Here is a 25,816-nt window from a genome sequence, read left to right as displayed (position 1 = left end):
ATCAATTTATTTATTTTTCCTATTTTTGAAGGCATACTCGTCTTCCAGAAATGTCCTTTTGACGGTCAATAGGCATTAAAAATCATCTTGTACCATTCATAGTTATGTTTTCTAACAGATGTGCCGAACAGCGCTTCTACAAAGGCGGGTGAGAGAGACACTCTCTAGAGATGCTTGATCAGGGCACCAAAGGTGGGCCAACATACCCCAGCGCCGCTGCTGTTAGAAATGTGCTTCAGCTCTGTTAGTGGTGTCTGGAAGGAGTCTGAGATCACTCAGGAAGGTGTCTGCACAGGACAACAAAGAGTTTTGTTACAACTCTCCTGCTGATTGACAATACTTCAGGTCTTACCTTCAATTTTCACTTCAGTTTGGTTAACATAGAGAAGCAAGTTCCTCCACTCTGAAGTTATAGATGGGAAAGCTGAAACTCAAAATCATGCAGCATGCCATTACCATGGAAAAATCCTTAGTGTACTGATTCCCATGCAATATAGATCATGTGCTGGGCTGACAGCATTGCTGAAGTTCTACCAGTATTAAACCACTCTAGATAGATCTAGGTAGATCAAAAAGATCTACCTGCTCAGAGTAGTTGTTTTGAGATTACTGGTACTTAAAAGCACTCACTCATTAAATAATTGCATTTAGTATTGATTTTTGTCTGAAACTTACACTTGAACCAAGGTGGGGAAATGAAAAAAAAGATGGGTTGTACATAACTGGACCTCTCAGGGGTAGCTAAATGATCCAGAGAGGTTGATACTCCAGACGAAGTTGAAAGACTGAGACATATAGATTGAGACAGCTGATGTGAACAGTAACACAGGTAGATTAAACTCTCAAACCAATTCTAAAAATCACACAATTTTTCACTTGCTGGCAGAAGGGCTGAACTGGCAAATGGAAGCAAGAATTTAAGATATCTCTTGAGAAAATTTATAGCATTAGTTAACATTTTTCTTTTAAGTAGACCAAGTAGTACTCAGTGCTAGGATTTGCTAAGAATGCTTCAGATGAAGGGTTCCTGTCTTATCTGCAAACCAGTGAGGTTCTGGCTGGCAGGACTGCAGAGAGAAGCTGCGCGCAGGTGTACACTGAAGGCCTCAAAATCTAAAGAAACCAACCAACCCACTCACCCACCCCCACCAGCGCCCTGAGTTTGGTTAAACGGTGGCAGCCAAATTTGTCCAAACTTTTGGAAACCCAACTCAGATGCAAATGCCCAGGATCAGCAACACAAGCTATCCCAAATTTTAAAAAGGTATAAAATAAGAAAATAAATGGTCTGGAAATTAAGGAATTTTGATGAAAAAATACCAGTAAAGTTCTCAAACTATGCTGATGTCCTAATATTTGAGTTGGAATGAGAAATTCTCATTGGGGATTCAAAGGTGGAAGAGAAACACTGTTGAGTGTGTCCTGAACTAAATTAGCTGTAACTAAATCTGACACAACAATATGGTGGCTGTTTATCCTCATACAGTTGAAGTTTACTTGTTCTAACTAATGCTGTATCCACGACATTAAAACTTGACTCTTCAGCTTAGTTTGTAAGGGAAAAGTAAACAGGATCATTACAGAAAGTAATTTCTTTGAAAAGTACCATAAAAAAATAAACTGAAACTATTTTATCATCCTATGAATAACGCTTTTAATTGATGAACAGGCAATTACACTGATAATTGAGCTTTCAATTAAAAATGACAACAAAGTACTTAAGGTTGAATATTTTATTTCATAATAAGCCTTACACCAGGAGCACTGAACATGTTGTGTATGACCCAAATAAGTTACATTCATTCTGAGCTTTCATGCAGTTTTGAAAAAGTTACATTTCTCAAAAAATAATTTTCAAGTGAGCTGTAATAAACTGTAAAACCAAGGCAGAATTTTCTCACATCAAGTCAATATTTGTTTTCCCTCCCCCTGTGACAGTACAGACGTATTATAAAAGCCCCTCCAAATGCGCACTAATTAAACAGAGACTGGCTGAGATTACTGAGACTTTGTGAATACCATCAATAACAGTAGTAACACTTCAAAGTCTGAGCAAGACCACCGAGCTGAGTTGCAAGAAGTGATGTTTTGCTTGAGAATACCGAAATATCTTACACGAAAACTTCACTGCAAAGAGACAGACCACCACGGATGAGTGTGCAGAACACAAAGAAGAGGCAGCAAACCTCACATTCACAGCTTTTAGGGGGACACAGCATTTATGCAGTCCTCTACTATTTCAAAAAGGTAGTGATATATATCAGTCCTCCGAGCGATGTCGAGGGCAGTTTCATCCAGGTTGTTTTTCAGGTCTGCCTTCACGTAGCGGTTCATCAGCAAGAGTTCAAGGGTTTCTCTGCTGTTTTTGTTCCCCGCAGCGATATGCAACGGTGTCAGCAAACCATTCGTCTGGGCGTTGATGTCTGCGCCCTGCTGAAGCAGGAACGCAGCCACTTTGGTGTTGTTCCACTTGCAGGCGCTGTGCAGAGGCGTCCAGCCGTCCACCGTCTGCGCGTGAACGTCGGCCCCTTGGGCGACCAGCTCGTGTGCCACCTCCAGGTGCCCGCTGTAGGCAGCTCGGTGCAGAGGAGTGTACTGGTCTTCATCGCGAGCGTTCACTGGAGCCAGCTGTTCAGAAAGGAGCCTCCTCACTGTACTCAGCTAGTTAAAGAAAACAGGTAATTTAATCTGAAACTCTGCAAACAAGACATATGGCTTTTACTGTTCTGGAGTTTTATGGAACAGCAATTACCATCAGTCTCAAAAAGGCTTAAGTGCAACAAGAAATTTTAAAATTACAGCAGTTATTGTTACTGGGGTGTTTTTGTTGTTGTTTGGTTTGATGGGTTTGTGTTTGATTTGGGTGGGTTGTTTTGTTTTCTTTTTAAAGAGATAGAATATGAAACCTACTTGCAATGCCTTAGGAATACCTTTCCCTTACACCTTCTCCCCATTCACTGTGAAGACAAGTACCTCCACAGAACGGTAGATGGAGCTGGTGTGTGTAAGAAACACAACTAATTAAAATAAATGAACACAAGGGTGTAATAGGAATCGTGCTTGTCTGTCCCTCACTTCCAAGAACAAAAAGGGTTGTTTTTTTCCCATAAAAATATAGGAAAACAGTCACCCATTCTCTGCATATGGAGCTTTTGAGAAAATAAAATTTCAACTACACGCCATCCACCCTGTGCAAAATTTTACTTGCCAGGAAAAAAAAAAAGCCTGGCATGCTTTCAGTATATAGAAGTTTAAGAAGAGTGCTGTTACTCGAATTTTGAACTACAGTCACAGAAAGCTAATGAATCCAGAGATATTTTAGTGTGGGGGCTACAAAGGGAGACATTTTACACACAGTTGCTTTGCAAAACTGGATCAAAATAGTTCAGAGGGGGGAAAGAAAGTGTAGTGTTGATGAAACTGTAGATGTCTGCACAAAATACCATTCATGCCAGTGATACATATGAACAGAATAAATACCTTACCCGATTGTTTTCAGCTGCCCAGAGCAGCAGCTTCTCTGGATTTTTTTCCATTTTCTTTTCTTGCATTTCATACCATTCCTCACTTCTTTCTTGTTCATCATCATCATCATCAGACTGTCCTGACCAGCAGCTCTGAGTTCCTACAGGAATCAAATGCCTGTGCGTCTCCAGCAGTTCCAGCTGGTTAAAATTCTCCAGGAAGTCTTCAAACTGGTCACTGTCATCATCTTCGTCATCGATTTTTTTGTCCTTATTCATTTTCACTTAGCACCTGTAAGTGGCAGATACAGAATGATATTTATGAGAGCTTTTACTGTCTTGTGTGCACTAATTGTTGAAAAAACTGACGGATGATGCAGATATCACCAACACCACAAACAGCGAAACTCAAGAACAAACTCCATGTTCCTCCACTACACCGGGCTCTGCCAGGTTCCCCAGTTAATACCCGTGCAACACAACCACTGCGATATCGCGACACGGACACGGCATCGCCATCAGACGCGCAGTGCGAGACTGAGCGGCTGTTCTATTATAAATAAACATTTGGAGAAAACACCACATTTTACAGCAGCGCTCGCTTCGCCCGGCGCTCCTCACTATGCTCCCTCTCCCCTCAGGCCCCGAGCCAGGGCCGGGAAGCGGCCGCCCGCGGGGGTCGCACCGCCCCGGGAGGGCCTCAGCGACGCCAGCGGCAGCCCGTCCCCTGAAGCCCGCCCCCGCAGGCTGCCGGCCCCGCCGCCGGCCCCAGCGCCGGCCGCCGCTCCGCTGTCCCAGCCCGGCCCCCCAGGCTGCCAGCCCCGCCGCCGGCCCCAGCGCTGGCCGCCGCTCCGCTGTCCCGGCCCGGCCCCCCAGGCTGCCGGCCCCGCAGGCTGCCGGCCCCAGCGCTGGCCGCCGCTCCACCGCCCCGGCCCGGCCCCGCTGCGCTGCCGCTAACGCACCTGCCGCGCGCACCCGCCGCACTCCAGGGGCGGGGCCACCCGGGGGGCGGGGCCACGCACTGCCGGGTTCAGGGCCCCGCCCCGCAGAGCCGTCCTTCCGGTTGGCGCCCGCCAGCGGACGTGACGGCAGCGGGAGGCGGGCTCGGCTGAGCCAACCGTGGCGGCCCCGCGGGAGAGGCGCGGGGCGAGCGCGCGCGCTTTGAGCAGGACGGCTCTCGCGAGAGCGGCGCGCGGGCCCCCGCGCCGGGCCCCGCCCTTCTGGGCGCCATGGAGACGGCGCGCGGCGGCAGGCGGCCGCGCTGAGGGCCCGGGCCGGGCTCTGGAGGATCGCGGCCTCCCCGGCACCCTCCGCGCCGCCCCGCGCTCCCCAGGTGCAGCAGGCCGGTTGCCACCGCCCTTATGGAACCCGGTGTCGGTCGTATTCGTCCCGCTGCCTTCTGCCCGGCCGCGTATTGCGGTCGTTCGTGGGAAGTCGGCTGTTCCCTGTGTTCTTCCCGGTAGCTTTGCCGGGAGGGAGGCGCCGGGGGCGGCGCTGGGTTGCTGGGCGGCCGGTGTGGGAGGGCCGGCGGCGCCGGGCCGGGCAGCCGTGCGTCCTGTGAATGGTTAAACCAAGCACGGATCTCTCCTTAGCCTGAGGTTTTGTTGCAAGCGAGGATTACCACAGAAAGGCTGGGTGACATAACTGATCGCCCGGCTCCCTGTGCCCTTCTTTCTAATTCGTTTGTATTTTTGTCTGCTGGACTTCACACAGCATCTGTGAAGATAGAAACTGACTTCCTGACTTTCCAGAGCCGTTTTGTGAGGAGTCCCGGCGCGAAGATGAGTACCGTCAGCTCACAGTAAGCTCCTCTTGGCTGCAGCTCTGCGCACTTCTGCCTTTTGTATCTTTGCAATAAGTTAAGAACTCAGAACAGCATTTATGTTTTCCCTCATGATCATTGTACTTTCATATACATGTAGATTGGCGCTGGAAAGAGAGAAACTGAATGGTTGTTCACCGAGTCTTTTTAAAGGCATAAAACGTACAAAGGGTTCTTTAGTTTCTCTTTCAATATTTCTGAGAGATGGTTGCAGCCGTTGTAGGATGATTGGGGTAACCAGATCTTCAAACTGGTTTGGTGAAGTGCTATTTGCAATAGAAGTCATGAAAAATTTTGAGAATATTACAGGAATGATGTTTTTGATAGAGTTTAATAACCTCTTTTGTCTTTAATGACTTTGGACAGAACAGTTTACCTCAGTAAAATCTGTGTTGAAAGTCTAAAGTATATTGCTCTCTAACACAAATTTTCATGTCTTGTTCAGGGATGATGAAGATACCTTTAAAATACTTATTGCTACTGATATTCATCTTGGCTATTTGGAGAAGGATCCTGTTCGTGGAAATGATACGTTTGTAACTCTAAATGAAATTCTGGACCATGCTCAAAAAAAGGAGGTAAGTACCACTTTTTGGAAAGCGAAGGAGTGAGACTGTGGAAAATACATTCCAACCTGCCAGAAGCTATAAAGCTTGGGCCTGCTGCAATCCTTATTAACATCAAGTTAAATGACTAAACTATTTATTGCAAACAGTTATGTTTCTGTTTTAGCAAAAGGGAGGCCTATTCCTTTGTGAGAGCATTCTTATTAAATTATGATGCTGGTTTCATTAACGGTGTTTTCAGATTGCCTGCACCAGTTCCAGTGGTATTTAGAGACTGTTTGTCACTGCAAGAAGGGAAAAAAATTGGGAAGACTGAGGGTAATAATACAAAGTCTTCAGACAATTCAGAAAGTAGAAAAAATGCTAGAAACTTTTAAAGTGTTGATTCTGGTTTTAAGGATTGAATGTTTCTTAGTCAAATTATTTGTAATTTTGATGAAGATTTTTTTTCCTAATGCTTTCAGAAACTGCAACTAGTACCCTCTTAAAGTAAATGTGGCGATAGCTATTGATTTCTTCTCAGCACGTGCTACAGCAATGAAAAGATCACGTACCTCTTCAGGCCTGTCGAAGAAAATGTTCAGGAGCCACTCTGGAGATCCTTATTAAAACACTTTTTTTTTGCAGCACTATCAGTTGTTTTCTCCTGTAGATGTTGATAAATGGGTCTTTTGGGGTTTGTTGTTTTTTTTTTTTAAGATGAATAATTTAATTAATGTTTATTTCATGAAGGAATGAAAAACTGTCTGCAACTACCAACTCATTTTACCCAGAAGTCCAGATATGAGGAGATATGTGCAAGTCCTTAGAAAAAATAATTTAAACTATTTGCTTAGAAGTCTTTCAAGGTAGTACAAAATGTTGTATTAAAATAATAGAGCTTTTTGTTACATACAGGTGGACTTTGTTTTATTAGGTGGGGACCTATTTCATGAAAACAAACCTTCCAGAAAAACAATACACTCTTGTTTGGAGTCCCTAAGAAAATACTGCATGGGTGATCGTCCTATTCAGTTTGAAATTTTGAGTGATCAGGCAGTTAACTTTCAGTACAGCAAGTAAGTATGTTTCTATAAATCATGGTGTAAGGGTGAATATATTGTGATTTTTATGATTTATATCCTCTGTGACTGGAACCTTGATGTTTTAGGCCTGTTTGTGTGGGACAGTTTACAGGATGACTTCATGTGTCATCTTTTATGATCGAAGCCTGTCAAGGCAGGCACACAATTTTTCGAGAAATTTCTGAACGTGTTGTGACATGTAAGACACTTACGTAATGTATAGTTTCTATCCTGCAAGTACAATGCAAGTAAACCAATTCACAGGAGTTGCTGCGGTAAAATCAGCAGAGTTCTGAGTGCGTAAACAAAGTTTGCATGGCCCAGGCTGCTGCTTTTGCATGTAGCACATAACATGTTGTACAATTCTTTTCACAGGCTTGCTCTGAAAAAATAGGATCTCTTTGCTACCCTGTTCCCAGTGGGAAGAGCCATTCCAGTCCACGAATAAGAGTCTCCTTATTCTGTGCAGCTTAAGCTTATTCACAGCCACTTAGTTCTCGCTTGTGCTGCTGCCATGATTTATTTGTGATTATGTCAATTTGAAGAGAATATTGGGAATTGTCCACAAATTTGCAGATATAGCTTGACCTTTTTTTCCTCTTCTTGTTCAGGTTTCCATGGGTGAATTATCAAGATCGAAATCTCAACATTTCTATTCCAGTTTTTAGTATTCATGGCAATCATGATGATCCCACAGGGGTAATTATTATCGTAATTGTACTATACTGTTATATTAGAAAAATAATACTATACAAATAGAGACTTGTATAGAAATACAGTTCTTGGAGAACAGTCTATTTTTAGTTATTCCACTCTTCATGTAGATATTTTGTGTATCTTTAGGAATTCTGCTAATTAGTGACACCAAAAAAGAGAAAGTAAAGAAGGGATCCATATGAACTATGTTTAAATTCTTAATTTACATGGATTTCTGTCATTGAGAACAGAATCACTTTTCATGCCAAGAAATGGCAGCATTTTAAACCAAATTCTATCTGTATAGACTGAAAGCTTTTTTTTTCTAAAAAAAGGGAAATTTTGATACTTGTGTATATATAATTGACATGCATCTTCTATTTTCACGGAAGATAGTCTAATAATGATGAAATGCTGGTTTAAAAATCAACAACTAAAAGTAAGAAGGAAAAGGACATTTAGAAAGCAGTGAAATGTGTGTGTTGAATTAATAATTTTGCATTTTATATTAAATAACAGTGTATGGTGGAAATGGGTGTTTTAACAGTGGAAGTTTAACTTTGGACCTACTGTGAACTAGTTAGCTTAACCAGATAATTTTCTGTAGTAGTTTTGCATACTTGGGTTTGGTTTTGTTTTTCTGAATGATTTAATGTTTGATTTCTTGTTTGAAGCAGGACTTGTAAGGAAAAGGGATTTGCTTCTGTACCCATAATTACTTAAAACAAAAAAGCTAACGTATGTGGTGGGTTTTTTCAACTGCAGAAGTTACTTAAGGGAAGATATTCTCTCTCCCTTTTTAGACTGTTTCACTCAGACTTAAAAGACTAAATGTTCTGTTCGGGGTTTTTATATTTGTTTCTTAATATTTTCTACAGGCAGATGCACTGTGTGCATTGGATATTTTAAGCTGTGCAGGATTGTTGAATCACTTTGGACGTTCAACTTCTGTGGAGAAAATAGATATTAGTCCCATTTTATTGCGTAAGGGTAGAACAAAAATTGCTCTGTATGGTTTGGGTGAGTATTAGTCTACCAGACTGACTGGACTGTTCGTGTATTACTGAACCTCAGTAGGTCTGCATTAAGCTGGAACAAGCATATAGTGCTGCAGCAAACATGAAGGTCTAAATAATGCTAAATCAAAGTGCATCAATTCTGTAAGTGTCAGGTTTCTCCTCCTACTTTGTTGTCACTGGCTGATGGGTTTTTTCTTTGCTGTTGTTTTTTTTTTTTTTAATTTTATTTTAAAATAAATCTTTCAATAACTTTCTTTTTATACTTTTATTAAGTGAACACTGCTTAAGTGAGCCATAGATAGTGCCTGTGTATCGAGTCAGGGCAAACACATTCTTAAATTCTCACTGTTGTGTATTAAGCTTACTTATTCCTGTTTAGGTAAAATTTAAACACTCTCTGTTCACCTGCCATTTTCGTTATATTTAAAACCATAAACTGAGCAGAAACCTAATGTCTGACTTGTCTGCCTGAAGTAGTTTAGAAGTAACATCTGTCACAGGTAACCTTAGTTTCTTTAAAGAGCCTTAGGAAGAGTTTCATATTTTAAAGGCAGTCTCTGGTGGGTTTTCAGCTCCAGTTTGTCCCTTTCTATTTTCTCTTCCACCTTCCTCCTATTTAAAATGGTCGTGTTTGACTGCATTCTACCTAGATAAGTTAACTATTAAGATATTCATTTTTTACCTCTGGTCTTATATCCAGTCAGGAGTGCTTAAATGCTTGCTTTCGAGTAACTTTTACAGCTATAACTTAAGTCCTAGTTGTCCATGATTTCATGTATTTAATGACATACTTAAAAAGCTTGCTTGATGTTCTAAGGGTTAGTGGTGAGGGTTCTAACACCACAATATAAAAGTCTTCAAAAAGCATTTGAATTTTTAATACCCAAAATCATTACTGGGAAATGCAACAACTGTCTAAAGTACAGGTGTTGCTGCACGAAAATGGTTATGAGTTGTTTCTTTGAGCTTCTGCCAGGATTATATACCCTCTTGACTTTCTCTGATTCAGACATCACTTGTTCTTTTATAAAATATGTAAACTCCATATGGAATTTATTGAAATGCATCATGAACCCTGGGTATGGATGGTTTGTTTAGTGTTTGTTTCCTTGATTGTTTTCCCTTGTTAAAAACATGAAGGAAATAATGAGTGACAAACACTTCAGAAGTACTGCAGGCTTTTTCCTGCCGTGTTGGAAAGCACAGACTTTGCAGAATTTGTGGTTTATTTTTTGTTCTGTAGAGAATTTCAAAGTATGTTCAAGAAATCCATCTCTACTCAGTTGTATCTGTTTGTAGACTCCACCTTACAGCAAAATATACTCCTTATTCTGTCAACAAGAAACAAAACACCTTTTCTGATATTTTAAATTCTGCCCATAGGCAGTTGTTTGGCACAGAAAAGTGGCATGAGGTCTCAAACCAGTTGTAGTTAACGAAGCTGCTTTTAGCAGTTGTTTAAAGGTAGATTTCACGTTAAAATGGCTTGTTTTCAGATGTCTGTCTAGTAAAATAGCGGATTTATACTTTGATCTGTTCAAATTTGTAATCACGCCTCGGACTTGTTAGGTCATGAAGATGATAATCTGATCTTGTCACAAAATTGTGTTCTTCTTCCTCTTTTTAATAGAGTTGCTAATAAAAGTGCTATAAAAAAGAGTTGGTTTACCACACAGAAATGATTTAATGCTTTGTTTTGTCTCCTCCAGGAGCTATTCCAGATGAGAGGCTGTATCGTATGTTTGTCAATAAACAAGTAACCATGCTGAGACCAAGGGAAGATGAAGATAGTTGGTTTAACTTGTTTGTGATTCATCAAAATAGGTAACAGTATTGAATGAATTACAGTAACTTGTAAACTTATTGTGTTATTTCATTGAACTGCCTTGAAAAGGGTAGGTGAGAAAACCAGCCGTATTAGTTGGTGCTTCTTGTGAGTATCTGGTTTCTTAGGATTTTCCCAAATGAAAGCATTGTTCCACAGCTCTTCTTACAGAAGAATCATAAAGGAAGAGTTCAAATCAGTGACTTGGGAATGTTGTGAAATATCTTCCTAAACTCGTATAGTTAAGGACAGGGAAGGGCTTGTAGTGTAAGATGCATATAGTTAAGTCTTGTCTGAGCTGAAAGAGCATTAAACTTCATATTGTGTTTTCTATCCTTGTTTGAACCATGATTTGACAAGTACTGTATCTTCACTTGCACTGCTCTGCTTTATGGTTTCTCTTGAACAGAGGAGAGGTAGCGTGTGTTCCATCTGCCTGCACACTTCTTCCAGCAGTGGTAGCAGAAACAGGCAGAATTCTTTTCCGAATCCTTTGGTGTAATTTTTCCTGAGTAAGAGCACAATCCTCATGTGCAAGTAAGGGTCAGGCAGAAGTAAACAAATATATAACAGCTCAGATAGCCCTGTGTACTCATCTCTGTACTGTAAACTGAAGGAGCTCTTCCTCCTCCATCTCCTCTGTCTTCTGGAAATAAATGGGGGGTGGTATGTGCCATGTCTGTTTAATTCAGTGGTTTTTGTCCCACCATTTAAAAAAATAAAATAAAAGGCCATGAGGTGCTATAAAAGCATTCAAATGGAAAAAAAACCCTGAAGTCTTGCAAGCCAAGTAAGAATAAAAGGGAGATCCAAATAAAAGGAGGGGAGCAGTAAAGAATGAGCTGTGTAAGTTGCATTTTTGTTTAATCAAACACTTTAAACAATTGCATAAGGAATACATGTGATGAGTACTTGGTGTGAAATTTATATCAGGTATTTTTCCTGGAGTTTCTATATCACTTCAAATCACACTGATGTTTTTCTTCTCCTTCACTCCCCCCTGCCCACCTGTGACTGTTAACATTCTAACTATTTTTCTCTTTTCTTGCACAGGAGCAAACATGGAGCTACCAACTACATTCCAGAGCAGTTTTTAGATGACTTTATTAATCTTGTTGTGTGGGGTCATGAACATGAGTGCAAAATAGCTCCCTGCCAAAATGAACAGCAAGGTTTCTATGTTTCTCAGCCAGGAAGTTCAGTGGTGACATCTCTGTCTCCTGGAGAAGCTGTGAAGAAGTGTGTGATTTTTTTTTTTCTTTTTGTTCGTGTTTATCCCTTGCCTTATGTCTGTAATGTGTTGTGTTGAGAAACGAAAAAATCTTCTACTAAGTATGAAAAGCTTGTTTTATAGTGTGGATTAGTTTCAGAGTATGACATAACAAATGGAGTAGATGCAATCAGTGCCTGTAATAACTTTTCCCTTATTTAGGGTTAAACGTAACATTTGAAGCAAATGTAACTTTTCTAGGAGGAGTTACACCTGTTAAAGTGGATTATAAAGAACTGTGTACATGTGCTGGTGTATGGAACAAGCACAACCAAAATATAACAGCTGAAGTATGGAAGGGCCAGCCCTGAAGTACAGATCCAAGAACTTCCTATAGCTTTTAAATTTTTGTCCCTGAAAAGTAAACATGAATTTAAAACATTTTTATACCATCATTTTCTTTAGTTTGTCTTTTAGTAAGTTAACTGTTCCTCTTCCAGACACATCGGTTTGCTGCATGTTAAAGGGAAAAAAATGAAAATGGAGAAGATTATGCTAGAGACAGTGCGAACTTTCTACATGGAGGATATTGTTCTAGCTGATCATCCAGATCTTTTTAATCCTGACAATCCTAAAGTAACTCAGTCGATACAAGCATTCTGCATGGAAAAGGTAACCTGTAATGCTAACAGCGTATGGACAGGGACTGTGAGACTGGGTTTGAGTCTGGAAGTTGAGAAATCTTATGTTTTGCCCTGTATTAGTGCGACAGGCAATGTTTCCGTAGGAGGCTTCATTCCATGACATTCACTGCAGCCTTGGCTTCCAGATTCCTTGGCTGGGATGACCTGTTGAAGTAGGCTGCAGCTGCTTTATGGGGGTGTCCATATGGTCTTTGTACAAAAGCTCTTGCCTGAGAGTGGGGCGGCATTGGATGTGCACTTTGGAACCAGCATAGATACATGTACCTAAACCCTGAGAGCTGGGCTGTGCAGTGGGAAGTGGCACAAGTAACTTAACAGGTTTATTAATTGCTCTTGGTTCTCAGGTCTGTATAAGTCTCTTCTTGCTTTTCCCTGTAACTAGAAATTTGGCAAAAGATAATAGCTATATAGTAAAACAGTGTGAATCATCAGTGATGTAGATATTGCTGGACTGTGCTGTATCTGAAAGATGAGCCTTTCATTATGAATTTTTTCTCGTTCATTCTTATTACTTTTGACTGGATACTGGTACATATGTGTGCTCAGGAATGAGATCACGTCCTCTATTTATTTAATTTCATAGCTGCCCCCTGCAGATGATGTGTTTTAAGTTACACTTAAAGGGTTCAGGCATCTGTAAGAGAATGAAGTGGAACTGAATTTCTGATTCTGCTTCATAGGTTGAATTTATGCTGGACAACGCAGAAAGAGAACGCGTAGGAAATCCACGCCGACCAGAGAAGCCTCTCATAAGATTACGAGTAAGAAATTTTTCAGTTTGGATTGCTTTGCTTTGGAAGGTTACTGTGAAAATTTTCAAAGCAAACTCATGCGTTTTGTATAAAGACAATATATACAATTTCTTACTGTATACAGGTGAATATAAATTGCCTTCATGCAATGATTCTATTTGCCTGTGGTACAGCTAGTCACTGCTGGTCTGAATAAGGGGATCAAAAGTGGCTCTTTCCAGAGAAGTTTTGCTTAAGCCATGTTATCCTATGTTTGTTCCTAACCTTATTTATGGAAACTTTCCTGAAGACTAGTAAATTAAACACATTAGGAACAAGTTGTTAATGTGGGCTATTATTAGCTATTCTGCTATTATTACTTATTAGCTATTCTTATTAATTAACTATTCTGCATTGTTTGGCAAAGCATTAATTTTAGGTTGATTTTTTTTTTACTTTAATTTTTCCTTTGAAGGATAATAAAAGTGATTTGTGTGGCTTCTCTATTTCTGCTCATTTCATGTTAAATTTTTTCCTTTCCTCTCTTAGGTTGATTATACAGGTGGCTTTGAACCATTCAGTGTCCATCGTTTTAGCCAGAAGTACATGGATAGGGTAGCTAACCCAAAAGACATCATACACTTTTTCAGGCATCGTGAACAAAAAGAGAAAAATGGTAAGGAGTGCAAGGAATCATTGGCTTGCCTTGCTTTTCATTTTTCTTCCTTTTATTTTATTACCCAGAGCTTGCAAAGGCAGGTATCTACCATCTCATGTGTTATAGGAGAAGTAAAGTTGCATAGTCTCATTTAAGTGTAAATATTGCACAAGTATTTCTGGCTTCGTCTAAAATTCTAATATTCAGCACAGCATCTTCTGACAGTTATTCAGAAACTCAAACCTTATTGAGTTACTTATAGTAATGTATAGAGCCCTGTACCACACTGAGTTACTCCATGATTCTATGATAATTACCATGAAAGGCATTAAATGTCTCACTCCTGAGACTTCTCAGAAATAGATGGTTGGTTTGAGGCACTTTGCAGGAAAAGAGGCGGGTGTTGTGTTTTTTCCCTTTTTTTTAATCTTGTTGCTGTAGTATTTAATTTGTTTATACCTAAAATACTAATGGAGGGGATGGGCTTGAGAGATGTTTGTATGTTAAAAAAAGAAAAAAGGTCTCAATGTACAACAGCATCTTTTCTGCTCTAATTAATCATGTGGACGGGGCGCTCTTGGCATTTGAGTCTGTTCCAGGTATGTTCTCTATTTAAGCATTTGTGCAAAACAAATAATAGCTATTACTATTGCAGCATTTCTCACTGTGCGTAGAATTTTTAACAAATTAATAGATGTTGCCTAAATACTGGATTTGAAATAGTTGCTAATGAAGATACAGCTTGCACAAGAACATACTGTGCTAAGTATCTGTTAATATTTCACATTAGTAAGTTTTAAGTACTCCAATTTTTACTCCAGTTTTTGCTTACACTGTTATTTTTCTAAAGTTCAAAGCATCATGTTTCATGAATTAAAAACTGCTTTTAGTGAGTTTTTTTAATTATGCCCTATTGATTGTGGTTTATTTTCCCTTATTTTTTAATAGTTGCAGAATCTCATTAACATTTTCAGAATACAAGACAGCTACCACATCTGTGCCATGTTTCATAAATACATTTTAATTTTCCTACTTAACGTGCATCTCAGCTTCAGGAAGGGAACGTGAAAAGAATACCGTGATTCTTTGTGTTACGTTATTAGTTATCCTTTAATACAAGGGATGTGGCTAATAAAGCAGTCCAAATTTTCGGTGTATGTGCATGTGATGCTGTGGTTCAATACAGGTGATGTTCATGAGTTCACAAGTTGTTATTGTTTCTTTTGTCATAGCTGCTTATAGAAGGCTGACAGAGCAATGTTGTGCGCTTGCATGTGGCGAATGTCTAGAAGTAGTCAGTAGTCATCATATAGTACTTTGCATCATATGTGGTAACCTCAGCTGATTGTCTATGTCATTCTGTTGTTGGTACCTTGCTGCCCAAGACTTGGGGGGGCAGCCTCAGTGAGCTGTGAACATTTTCTACTAAAAGTCAGTGTGCTTTGGAGGAAAATTTCTTCTCCAGAAACAAAGTACTTATAAAAAAATGTTACTTATAAAAGTAGTTACTTATAATAAAATCAAATATTTTATTTTCTTCCATTTGTGCTCTTCCAGAGTTCTATTATAATAACCTTCAGGATGTAGTGTTCAATTTTTTAATTCCGGACATTGGTAGGTAGAAGAACACTTTGTATCTGCTAGAGGTGGCGTTGTCTTGTGCAATTATTGTGGCTGTTATATTTGCCAATGTTTTCAGATAATAGAGTCTACAGTTAGAATAAAAAACATTCACGTATAAAAGGGACCACAATTTTTAAGAGGCTTATGTTAATCTTTTTTCCTATTGGTCTCGGTGGGGTGATAATAAGAACTGCAAATGTGGGTGACGTTGCCACTGTGATTTTCTGTTCTAGACAGTGATCTTAATTTTGGAAAACTGGTTAGCAGACCAGTTTCTGAGGGGATGACGCTGAGGGTGGAAGACCTTGTAAAGCAGTATTTTCAGACAGCGGAGAAGGTACCTTTCTACCTTTTATGTTTTTTGTTTTTTTAATGAGATATCCTCTTTTAATCTTTTTTTTTGTTTGGTTATTTTTTTGTACATATTGTTTTCTTAATGGAACTAGTGTGCCCTGAAAAGACTCTGACATTCACTAAGAAGTCAGTTTATTTCCTCTATAGCTGTACGTGAATTTCTGTGAGAAGTATATGTCTTAGGTTCACAGATAACTGTTGTATGTAGGTTGTATAAGGTATGTGAACACATGCTGGCTTGAGAACATTATGGTAACTCTTCATGTGAACTCGCAGTGTCTGCCCAGTGCTAAGTGATGTGTTGTGTTCTTAGAGGAGAGAGGTGTGAGGCAGCACCCTCCGAGTGTAATTTAGTATCTGTAATAATTCAGGGCCTGTTTTTAATAGCATTTTAATGTCTGCAAGTTGATCTTGACTTTAGTTTGAAAAAGGAAGAAGAACTAGGCAAGAATACAGTTCACCTTCTCTCAGCAATACATTTCAGAAAAATTATTTACAATATAACTAAGTAGTTTCTTTACTGTTTATGAAACTTTTTTCTTTGAGTCTGAAAAATATTTTGTTACTAGGTGTAACATGCTAGTAACAAAAGCATTGTAAGTGTATTGTGACATGTTTGCTTATTGCCGTGCTTTTCTCTGAGTGAAATCTTCAGTGCTTTTTACTGGTTTTGGAACCAATTTAATGTAATATCTATCTGAAACAACTTTCTTTGGTGGCAAATGCTTCTTAACAAAATGTTTTCCCCAATTATAAAGAAAGTACAGCTTTCACTTCTAACTGAAAGAGGAATGGGACAAGCAGTGCAGGAGTTTGTGGACAAAGAGGAAAAAGATGCCATAGAAGAGCTGGTGAAATTTCAACTAGAAAAAACCCAGAGGTTTCTTAAGGAGCGTCGCACTGATGCAGAGGAAGAAAAAATAGATGAGGAGGTAATATTCTGTTAATGTTAATTCCTTAGGAGAGGTCAAGACAGATAGTAGAAAAAAGAGCTCTCAAGTCTGGTTTAATAGAATTGCCTGTGTGCAGAGCATGTGCAACACTCTCCTCTAGTCATTTTCTGGAATTAGTAAATATGGTGATGATGTTTCAGATGCATAGTTTAAAAGCTCGTATTGAAAATGGGGTTTAGGTGTGCTTATACTGATTCTTGCTTTATTTTCACATGCATGCATAGCAAAAATCTGTCACTCTAATATATGTAGAACTGTATATATCTGCTGTGAGAAAGATGGTAGATATAGTACCTTCTTAGCTTTTTCTTATTGGCGTAGGGAAGGGTACAGGAACAGGGCAAGCTCAAAGGAAGCTTATCCATCAGGTGCTCAACTGACTTCTAACTGCTTGCAGCTCAGGTTCTCCCAGACAAACCAGGTTTATGTGTATCTAGTAATCCTAAATAGACTTCTCTGTCAACATGTTGAGCTTCCACTTGAGTCCCTGCATTCAGCTGTAGTATTCAAGCATTTTCAGACAAGTTGTACTGCAGTTTAACTGTTAAAAGAATAATTTGGTGGAGGGAGGAAGGTTGCATCTGCCTACTTTCTTGATGGTTGCTTTAATTTGTGAGGGTTTGAAAGAAACCATAAACAGTCAGTGCCTGTAGGTTTTCTGTGCCACTGTCTTTTGGACTAGTATATTCTTGCCCTCTCACCCATCATGTCTTTTTCCATACCTGACAAGTTGAGCTTTCTTAGTTGTACATGTATTGCAATGTTTGTCTCCTCAACATCATTTTCTTCTGTCTTCATCTCTACCTCTTCTTCATCTCTTTCTGCTTCTTCATCTCTACCCTACCTTTTTCCAGTTACTAATATTCCACTGTCCCTTATTATCAAATTATGTATGCTCTCCTTCTCCTGAACATAGTGTCCCCTACTTTTCATCATGTCCCAAGCTTTTTTCTCCCCAATGATGTAGATCTAGTTATTCATAGAATGTGAGATTCTTAAGCTGTAGGACAGCATGAAAAGGCTCTAAACAAATTGTTCAGTTTTCTTGCACACTTCTCCTCTTACATGAGCTTGACTTCAGAATTCAGTGATCAAGACTTCTCATTTACTGTGTTTTGATTATTGTATGAAATAAACTGTTATTTTGATGGGAACTCTTTTATTCAGGTGCGAAAATTTAGGGAGAGTAGAAAAAAGAATACTGATGAAGAGGATGAGGAAGTTCTGCAGGTAAGTTTTTTGAATTTTGAACACAGGCTGAAGAATGGAATGGTGACTTCTGCATATGTATGAAGTCACTTAGCAATACTTCAGCATTGTCCTTGCCAAAAAGTCCCTGTCTGCCTAGGGAAGATTAGTAAGTCTTTTTGAAATCTTCCTTGGTATAATATGTACCTAAGCTACTGCTCAATTTGGCTTTGGAGATCTCTTTTCTTGTGCGAATTGGGGAACCTGGATGCTCAGTTGTTCTCGCTGAAGTCTAGACAGACCAGACACGTTCCCCTCAGAGGTCTGTCATCTGAAACTGTTTGTGATCCCACCACCAGTGGGTGTGTGGATGGCTGTATTGAGTGATGTTACTGAAACAAGTTGGTGTTATAGGTGAACCTTTAGGTACTATTGTCCTCATCAGCAATCTCAGATCTTAGAGTCTCAGATCTCCCCGAGATTCATATCTAGATTACATATGTCTTTCCAAAGAGAATTGCCAGCCACTGACAGCATTGGTGCTCCTTTGTCTTTGCAGTCTATGTGAGGCTAGAATGACATTTTGAGGAAAAAGGACACCTAGGGTGACGTTCAGTTCTGCTAATCTGAGGTGTCTTCCTGTGGACTAGTTGTCCTAAGCACCCACTGTTGTCAATGAAGATCAAGTCAACGGAGCCCAGAAGGTCCTTCCCTGAGCAGCTGCACACAGCTGACATAGGCTGACCTGAACTGAACTGTTCAACGAGCTCTGCTGCCAATGTATTATATTAAATAGCTCCATTTTGTTATCAGAGCTTAGCTAACAACTTTATGTATACACATATAAATTAAACAGACTAAATACTGTCCCTGCTTACATTTCAGGCAATGACCAGGGCTAGAGCACACAGATCTGAGGATGCAGTTCTTGTCACAGCCTCCAGTGATGAAGAACTCATGGATACAGGGATGAAAAGCACTGGTGATTCAGATGATGGCTTTCCTGCAACACTGAGACGAGGAAGGGGTCGGGCAAGAGGTAGGGCAAGAGGTGCAAGAGGACAAAATTCGACAGTAAGAGGTTCATCTCAAAGGGGAAGAGGTAAGAAAAGCTTCACATTCTTTGTATTCCAGTTTCTGACCTTTTTCTTTAAAAAACTATTCTCTTCTGATGCTTCCATCAGGTGGAAATTTGTTGCTTAAGGACTCCTACTGGAAAAATTCTTCGCAAATATTTTTGGTATATTACATGCAGCTGACTGTTTTACAATGCTTAAGTTGTGACTTTTTCACAGGGTGATCAAAAGAAAAATATCTTGCTTCCCAGCTATGGAAACATAATAGACTCTTAAAAGATGCATTATTGGAAAGGTCTGTGCAATGAAGTGCATGGGTAAACCTTTATTACTGCTGCAGATAATGGATCTGGTCAGGACAGAGAGGAGGTGTGGATTGACTCTGTCCTAATGCCATTTACAAGAGACTTCATTGCCTCTAGTGACTGAGAAAACGGGGAGTGTTTCCTAAGCAAAATGAATTAAATAGCTCCTTGGCTATGTGTGATTGTGCACTTTACAGTTATAGCCATATTTCCATTAAGTGTAAATATATATAAGTAAAAAAAAAATTAAAGATGGGATCTTGCAGTAATGTGCTCCTTTGAGTTGTCTCAGTAATATGCCTGAAGGTCTAAGAGCACGATGAGTTGAACCACAGGCAGTCATCCTAGAACTGGTTTGGTTAGTGCATTTAAACTAATTCTCGGGGCATGTTCTCCCATGCTGCTGTGATCCTGTCAGAACAGGGGTGGGCGATGAGAGGCTGGGGTGGTGGGGCTGTGGACACTTGGCCCAGAGCAGTTCTTCTGCATGTAAGGAGGGCTCTGATTCAAGGGAGAAAGTGAAGGAGTGAAGAGGAGTGTATGTTTTTAAGTGACTTCCCACTCAGTAATGATAGACTAAAGGGGAAAAAAAACACAAAAAAACTCACTGAACAGACTTGCATGTTGTTTATTATCCCTACAGGAAGCACTACGCAGGAGTCAGCTACTAGAAGCCGAACCTACAAGCCTGTATCTGTGCCTGCCAAGAATATGTCTATCATGGATGGTAAGCTGTTAGAGAACAGACTGTCTTAGCTTTTGTTGAACTATTTGGTATACTGCTTTTTGTAGAACCTGTTTAGAAACTCCTTATATAGAATTCACTTAGCATAAATAAGTTTACTTAGCATAACTTTTGCAAGCTCTGAATCACAGAATAGTTGGGGTTGGAGGGGACCTCTGAAGATCATCTAGTCCAGCCCACCTGCTAAAGCAGGTTCACCAGAGCAGATCACACAAGAAGGTGTCCAGGTGGGTTTTGAATGTCTCCAGAGAAGGAGACTCCACAACCTCTCTGGGCAGCCTGTTCCAGGCCTCTGGCATCCTCAAGCTTTTCCTCATATTCAGATGGAACATCCTGTGCATCAGTCTGTGCCCATTGCCCCCCATCCTATTATTGGGCATCACTGAAAAGAGTCTGGTCCATCCTCTTGACATCAACATTTGAAACTTTCTCCTTTGTAAAGTGAAAAAGACCTCAGAGTCTTCAAACTATAGAATATAAGGACAACTGTGTCTCTGGAGAGAAGTGGAGGAACAGAGCGGCATCTAACAGAAGAGGAGAAACAGAAGAATGTTTTGACTATTGCCAAGAATTTATTTTCTCCAGCTGTAGGTGAAAAATAGCAACCGAAGGTCAGAGCCTTAATTGACAGCCTGCCTGACAAAAATGAAGAGATCCAATGAAGAATGGGGAGCCCCCACGCACTGATTTTGCAGTTGGCCCTGAGTGATGGGCAGGGGCTGGGGACTTGAATTGTGGGGGTATAATTGTCCAAGTTTTTCTCTGCTGGGGGTCCGTCTTCAGGAGACAGCAGCTCAAGCTGCTCTACACTGTACCTTGTGAATATATTATTTATTTTAGAAGAATTTCTAGGATCCATGCCTGAGTCTGTGCTACAGGAAACCTAGGGAAAAGGAACTTCTCTAACACAGGCCTTCAATCTGTCCATTATTCTGATCTGCTGTCTCAAATTGTAATGAAGGTGTTTGCTTAATTATGAAGTGCCTTCATTGCCTTTATTTCTGTTAGTCCAATTCAGCTGTGAGAGAATCTTTTGGTTCTGATGAAACAGAATAACTGACACTGACGAGATAGAGAATGGAGGAGGGGTAAAAAGAATAGTGATATCCTGGTATCATGGGGTAAAATGAAATGTGTCGGGAACTTGTGACTGGAACTGGAAATAGAGAATAAGTGACTGTATGCAGTTCCTTAAGGAATAAGCATAGGAGGAATGTGACTTAATAGCATCTATTTTATGCAGTGTATTCCTTAGTGAATAAAAAGTTTAAACTTGACTGATGTTTACCAGTTAATAAGCTTTAGTGCAAATCCATTTAGTCTTACTTTGTACTAGAGTTTTAGAGATCACAGCTTTACCAGGAAAGAGAAATCTGTAATTTAAGCCACATATATGAGGGTAACTATTCCTTGCTACAGAGATGGCCTCTGAGGAATGGGTATTAGAGAAAAAATACTGCTCACAAACCTGTACATGAATCACACACAAAATACCCAAAGTTAGAGTGAGTTGTAAATTAATCAGCAAACTACCTCAATTTTAAATTGCTCAGCAAATGACTTAAAATACTGCAGAGAAATCAACTTTAGCAGATGTGTTAATGTCTAAACTAAGTGTTAGACATACAGGAATATCATTTATAGTAATATTTTTCCTCTTCACTGAGGTTTCCGAAGGTATTTCAGCCAGACTGGTGAGCACTGGCTCCTGCACAGAGGCTTAGACCCCTGGGTTGTCAGACTCTAGCAAAGGCTTCATTTGTGTTTTGGGTTGGGTTTGGGGGGGGTTTCACTTGTTTGTGTTTGGTTTTGTTTATCAGAGTATTTTGCAGAGGAAATGCATGCAAAGCAGGTCTTAAATAAAAGGATGATATAACATTGTTTGCATTTCATCGTGTGAGCACTTCAAATATATTACATTTGTTTTATTGCAGCCTTTGCGTCTTTGAAACCAGAGGCCTCCTTGAATTCGTCTAGATTATCTGAGGTAAGAAGCATCTTGCATGAGTGAAGTTGTGCTACATTTTGCTGTCTTCTGATGTGAAAAATAAAGCTATGGTAAAAACATTAATTTAAACCAGCAGGTGTTCCCATGCTATTAGTTTCAGCAGTAAGTTTCTGCATGTTTATTTGTAGACCTTTTGTACCCTTTTTTGATATGGGCTCTGTCTGAGAAAAACAAAGAGCGTAGTCAAAGAGTGTATATATATGAGTATTTTTGGGGGGTTTCTGCAAAATCAAAGATCTGAAGAGCGAAACTTGTGCTGTATTTGCACATTGTACAGTTCTAGCCTGGAGCCCTGTCAAGTGTATATCAAGTAAGTATATAGTCGATGGAAAAAAGGTGCTGTGTTATAGTACTGTTATGCACTATATCTCTGTAAGAATAAATACTGTCAAAAAGCTTGATATATCATTTTTTCAGGATATTATAGATGACGACTCTGATCTAGAAGACATTTCTATTGTTCCTTCTTCCAAAGTAAATCAAAGGTCAGTATGTTTACTTCATTTGTGCTACTTTAACTGCTGTATTTCTGATTTGGAATCAGCAGAGCCCAGGGAGCTGATCCACTACCCGAAACAAACAGATTTTTAATAAAGTCATAATGCTATTTACAGAATTTATATAAATTTTTACCTATTGGTATGGATGATCTTTCCATAACAATAAAATGATCTACTGATTGAAATAAGGTAGGTCAGGGCTTTAGAATTCATGTTAGTTTGAAAATTTGAATTCTGCTACTGTTATTTGTACTCAATCTGTATTGGTGATCCAAATCCAAGTTGAAGTGGAAGTTACTGGAGTGTCTGGTAATTAAAAACACACTGATGCCTTTTTTTTTCCCTCTTTGTATATTTCAAGGTTGTCAACTCCATCTTCACTTAGTAAAAGAGGTTCACAAAGCCAAACATCTAGAGGGGTTGATTTTGAGTCAGATGAGGTATGGTATATGGTGGTCTTTTTTTCTTTTATTTTGTGTAAATTTCTATAGCTTACTGGTTTGTGGTTGTTTGACTAAAGCATTTCAGAGGAAAATTGATTTTTTTTTTATTTTTTTTCACTAACAGGGCTAGATTATTGCAATCAGCTTTAATTAAACTACATGCATAATCGTCAATAATAACAATAAAGGGGACCTCAGGAAAAGACTTAGTTCTTTTTCACTTCAGTTCTTAATCAGTTAATTTCATTCCTGAAATGTGCAGAATAGGTAATTTTGCCTGGGAAAGAAAGTAATTGTAGCCTCTTTTAGTACCTAGCTATATCCTTTTATTTATTCATGTGTTTTATTCTTGTAAAAAGTTTTATTGTTGCAAATTATGTAAGTACACTTAAATTAAAACACTGTCTTCAAGTTTAAGGTGTCTGTTCTTGCAGTATGTATTTGAACTGCTGGGAAGTAGGACTTTACTCGCAGTTTTGCACTGCATAGAATACACATTATACTGCCCAGCACTGTGCAGCTTGTTTTCAGACTAGCAGGTGGTCACATATGGTCAGGGTCCCAACCTCAACACGGTCACGTGTTGGACACTTCAGAGGAAATGTTACATTCTTGTCCTTTCTTTCCACTCTGGTATCTCCTCGTACCTGAAATACAAACCCATGTTTGCTTGAACATGCAAAAAGAAACAATATTTTTGATTCATGCAAATCTCAGTAAATGATGATGTGTGATACGTACATGGACATAACGTCATTGAGGTAGGTGCTGCTCGTAATTATAATGTTTTTCTGTGTCACACCTGAAATAGAAATTGTTCCTCATTTCAAAGTAGCTATTCTGATCATATTGACGTAAACTCAGTTTCTGGTTGCTGCACGTTCTTAATCTGGACTTTTAAGTGAATGGATAATCTCTTTCCTACCATAACCAACAAAAGCAGGCCTGTCAGAAAACACAGAATAGTGTAACCAGGCTTTCTATTTTAATCTAAAGGTGACTTGATCTTTTCTAACTCAGAGTGCGTGCAAGTTCTGGTAATACATACCTGTTTACAAATTGCAGGATGAATTTGATCCATTCAAAAGCACTGCAACATCAAGAAGATATAAGTGATTCCTGGCTCACTGTGCACGAGAGAAACTTGAAGTTAGTGAAGAACATGGAAAGTAGTTTGCAAGGCGTTCTCTGTATAACATTTCTCTGTAAATTACGGCTTTTTTTTTTTTCAGTGGCACTAAATGGGTCTAATTTGTGCGTTGGTTGCTTGATACATTAGACTAGAGTGTCTAAGATTCTGAAGTACTGCCTGAAACTGCGCGTTCTTTTTAAAACTTCCAAAAGCCCGTTTTCTTTCTGGGGTGATAATGTAAATAACAGTCATATCTTTTATAGAAAATTCTATTTCTTGGGGCTTGAATTTTGCAGTAAAATTGTGGTAGTATGGAGATATGGATACAAACATGGACCTGGTCAGCAGAACAAAACTTGGACTTGTTTGTAATTTTCTATGGATACAGTTGAAAACTCTGAAGAGTGATAGTTTGACCCAAAAATTTGGTTTTTAATATTGAAGCTGGAAAATGTTCTGATACTTTCAACTCTCCTAGCAGGACTAAACCCACTATTGCACTGTTATTAAATGTCGTAGTACATGGTAACAAATTCTGCTCTGTAATTCAAGAGGTGCCAAAGACTTCAGATGGAGCTGAGTTGTCAGTTTTACCCTGTCAATAAGATGTGAAGGCAAGAACCTTGCGGTTTCACCAGGAATGCTGCTTGAAGAATAAAGCACTTGAGCCAGTCATGGGCAGGATGTTGCTTTTACCTTTTTCTTAGCTGACATTTTTCAGGATGTTATTTCCGCAGTCCACTGCCTTGCTAACCCTCCTAAAATGTCATCACTGTGTTCCAAATGTTCTCCAAATGAAGCTTTTAAGATACAGCGTTGCATTCGCAGTGCGGGAACCACTTCTGTTGAAGGAGCCAAGACCTAGACCTGCTTCTCCTTCTCTCTTTTCACCCCTGTACGCCCCACTCCCCAAAAAGTGCTGTTCCAAAGCTATGGCCAGTGGAGCTAATCAAGGAAAAGGCCAAAGAATGCATCAGCCAACACCCCAGCAAGTCAGAGAAACACTGAATATGTTGAGTAACCACAGCCTTGCTTTTGTATTTTTAATTTCTCCTTCAAAGAGATGGGATTTGGCAGTTGTGTTTCTTTTGTTCTCACTGAATGTGACTTGTTACTTTGCCTTCATATATACTGTAATAAGGAACCCAAATGAGCCTTGAGCTTCCTGAAGACTTCCATAAAAATGATAACGACCTGCAAATCTCTAGCGTAGACCTTAGTAGCAACTTATGAAGCAGCCTGATTGCTTAAAGTATTGGCAAATGACTTATTAGTCTGTCTCTTCCCTTTTATTCAGTGCTGACAAAACTATATTACCTATGCAATTAAAAAGCTGCTGTAAATACCCTTTAAGATGAGGGTCTAGATTTTTTTTTTTTAAATAAACTATTTCTGTTAAGTAAATGTCAGTTGTATGGACTACATTGAATCTGAGAGATTGAAGTTTTTAAAAGATGTTTCTGCTTTCTGTTGCTGTTCATGTGTGCTGGCTCTGGCTGGGTGGAGGCTGCAATGGCCCCGTGACGTCCAGTGGGCTGGGGGTGAGCAAGAGTGGGGAGGGGACACGGCCAGGCCAGCTGCCCCCAACTGACCACAGAGATGCTCCACACCGTGAGATGTGCTCAGCAGTACATGCTGAGGGAGAGGAGGAGGAGGCACCCCATTTGTTGTTAGGGCACTTGTCTTGCAAAGCAACCACTACATGTGCTGTGGTGTCTGGATGTCACCTG

General features: G+C 39.8%; 2 protein-coding genes across 7 annotated transcripts; one reads left to right on the top strand and one right to left on the bottom strand.

Moving 5' to 3' along the window:
- Positions 1–1,718: 1,718 nt before the first annotated feature.
- On the bottom strand, positions 1,719–4,602 carry ANKRD49 (ankyrin repeat domain 49). Of its 4 annotated transcripts, none has more exons than XM_065040400.1 (3): positions 4,427–4,602; positions 3,486–3,756; positions 1,719–2,661 (listed from the first exon to the last, which is right to left on the bottom strand). In XM_065040400.1, exons 2-3 carry the CDS (start codon positions 3,741–3,743, stop codon positions 2,203–2,205), a joined length of 717 nt encoding a protein of 238 aa, XP_064896472.1. In that variant the 5' UTR covers positions 3,744–3,756; positions 4,427–4,602; the 3' UTR covers positions 1,719–2,202. The 4 variants fall into 4 exon arrangements, with proteins under 4 accessions (XP_064896472.1, XP_021147198.1, XP_005505441.1 ...); XM_021291523.2 differs by lacking the exon at positions 4,427–4,602 and adding an exon at positions 3,856–4,268; XM_005505384.4 differs by lacking the exon at positions 4,427–4,602 and adding an exon at positions 4,048–4,268.
- Positions 4,603–4,665: 63 nt separating this feature from the next.
- MRE11 (MRE11 homolog, double strand break repair nuclease) lies at positions 4,666–25,490 on the top strand. Of its 3 annotated transcripts, none has more exons than XM_065040127.1 (20): positions 4,666–4,797; positions 5,178–5,265; positions 5,732–5,864; positions 6,750–6,910; positions 7,528–7,615; positions 8,491–8,632; positions 10,341–10,455; positions 11,510–11,695; positions 12,167–12,338; positions 13,051–13,131; positions 13,651–13,777; positions 15,616–15,719; positions 16,495–16,668; positions 17,857–17,919; positions 18,763–18,979; positions 19,902–19,985; positions 21,938–21,990; positions 22,429–22,496; positions 22,873–22,951; positions 24,020–25,490. In XM_065040127.1, the coding sequence occupies exons 2-20, from the start codon at positions 5,246–5,248 to the stop codon at positions 24,068–24,070; spliced, it is 2,118 nt and encodes a 705-aa protein (XP_064896199.1). In that variant the 5' UTR covers positions 4,666–4,797; positions 5,178–5,245; the 3' UTR covers positions 24,071–25,490. The 3 variants fall into 3 exon arrangements, with proteins under 3 accessions (XP_064896199.1, XP_005505442.2, XP_064896277.1); XM_005505385.3 differs by having other exon boundaries at positions 4,699–4,923; XM_065040205.1 differs by having other exon boundaries at positions 4,708–4,923; positions 6,769–6,910.
- The last annotated feature ends 326 nt before the right edge of the window (positions 25,491–25,816 follow it).

The sequence above is a fragment of the Columba livia genome, chromosome 1 (assembly GCF_036013475.1).
Source record: "Columba livia isolate bColLiv1 breed racing homer chromosome 1, bColLiv1.pat.W.v2, whole genome shotgun sequence".
Classification (NCBI taxonomy): Eukaryota; Metazoa; Chordata; class Aves; order Columbiformes; family Columbidae; genus Columba; species Columba livia.
This window is presented reverse-complemented; position numbering and strand designations above follow the sequence as displayed.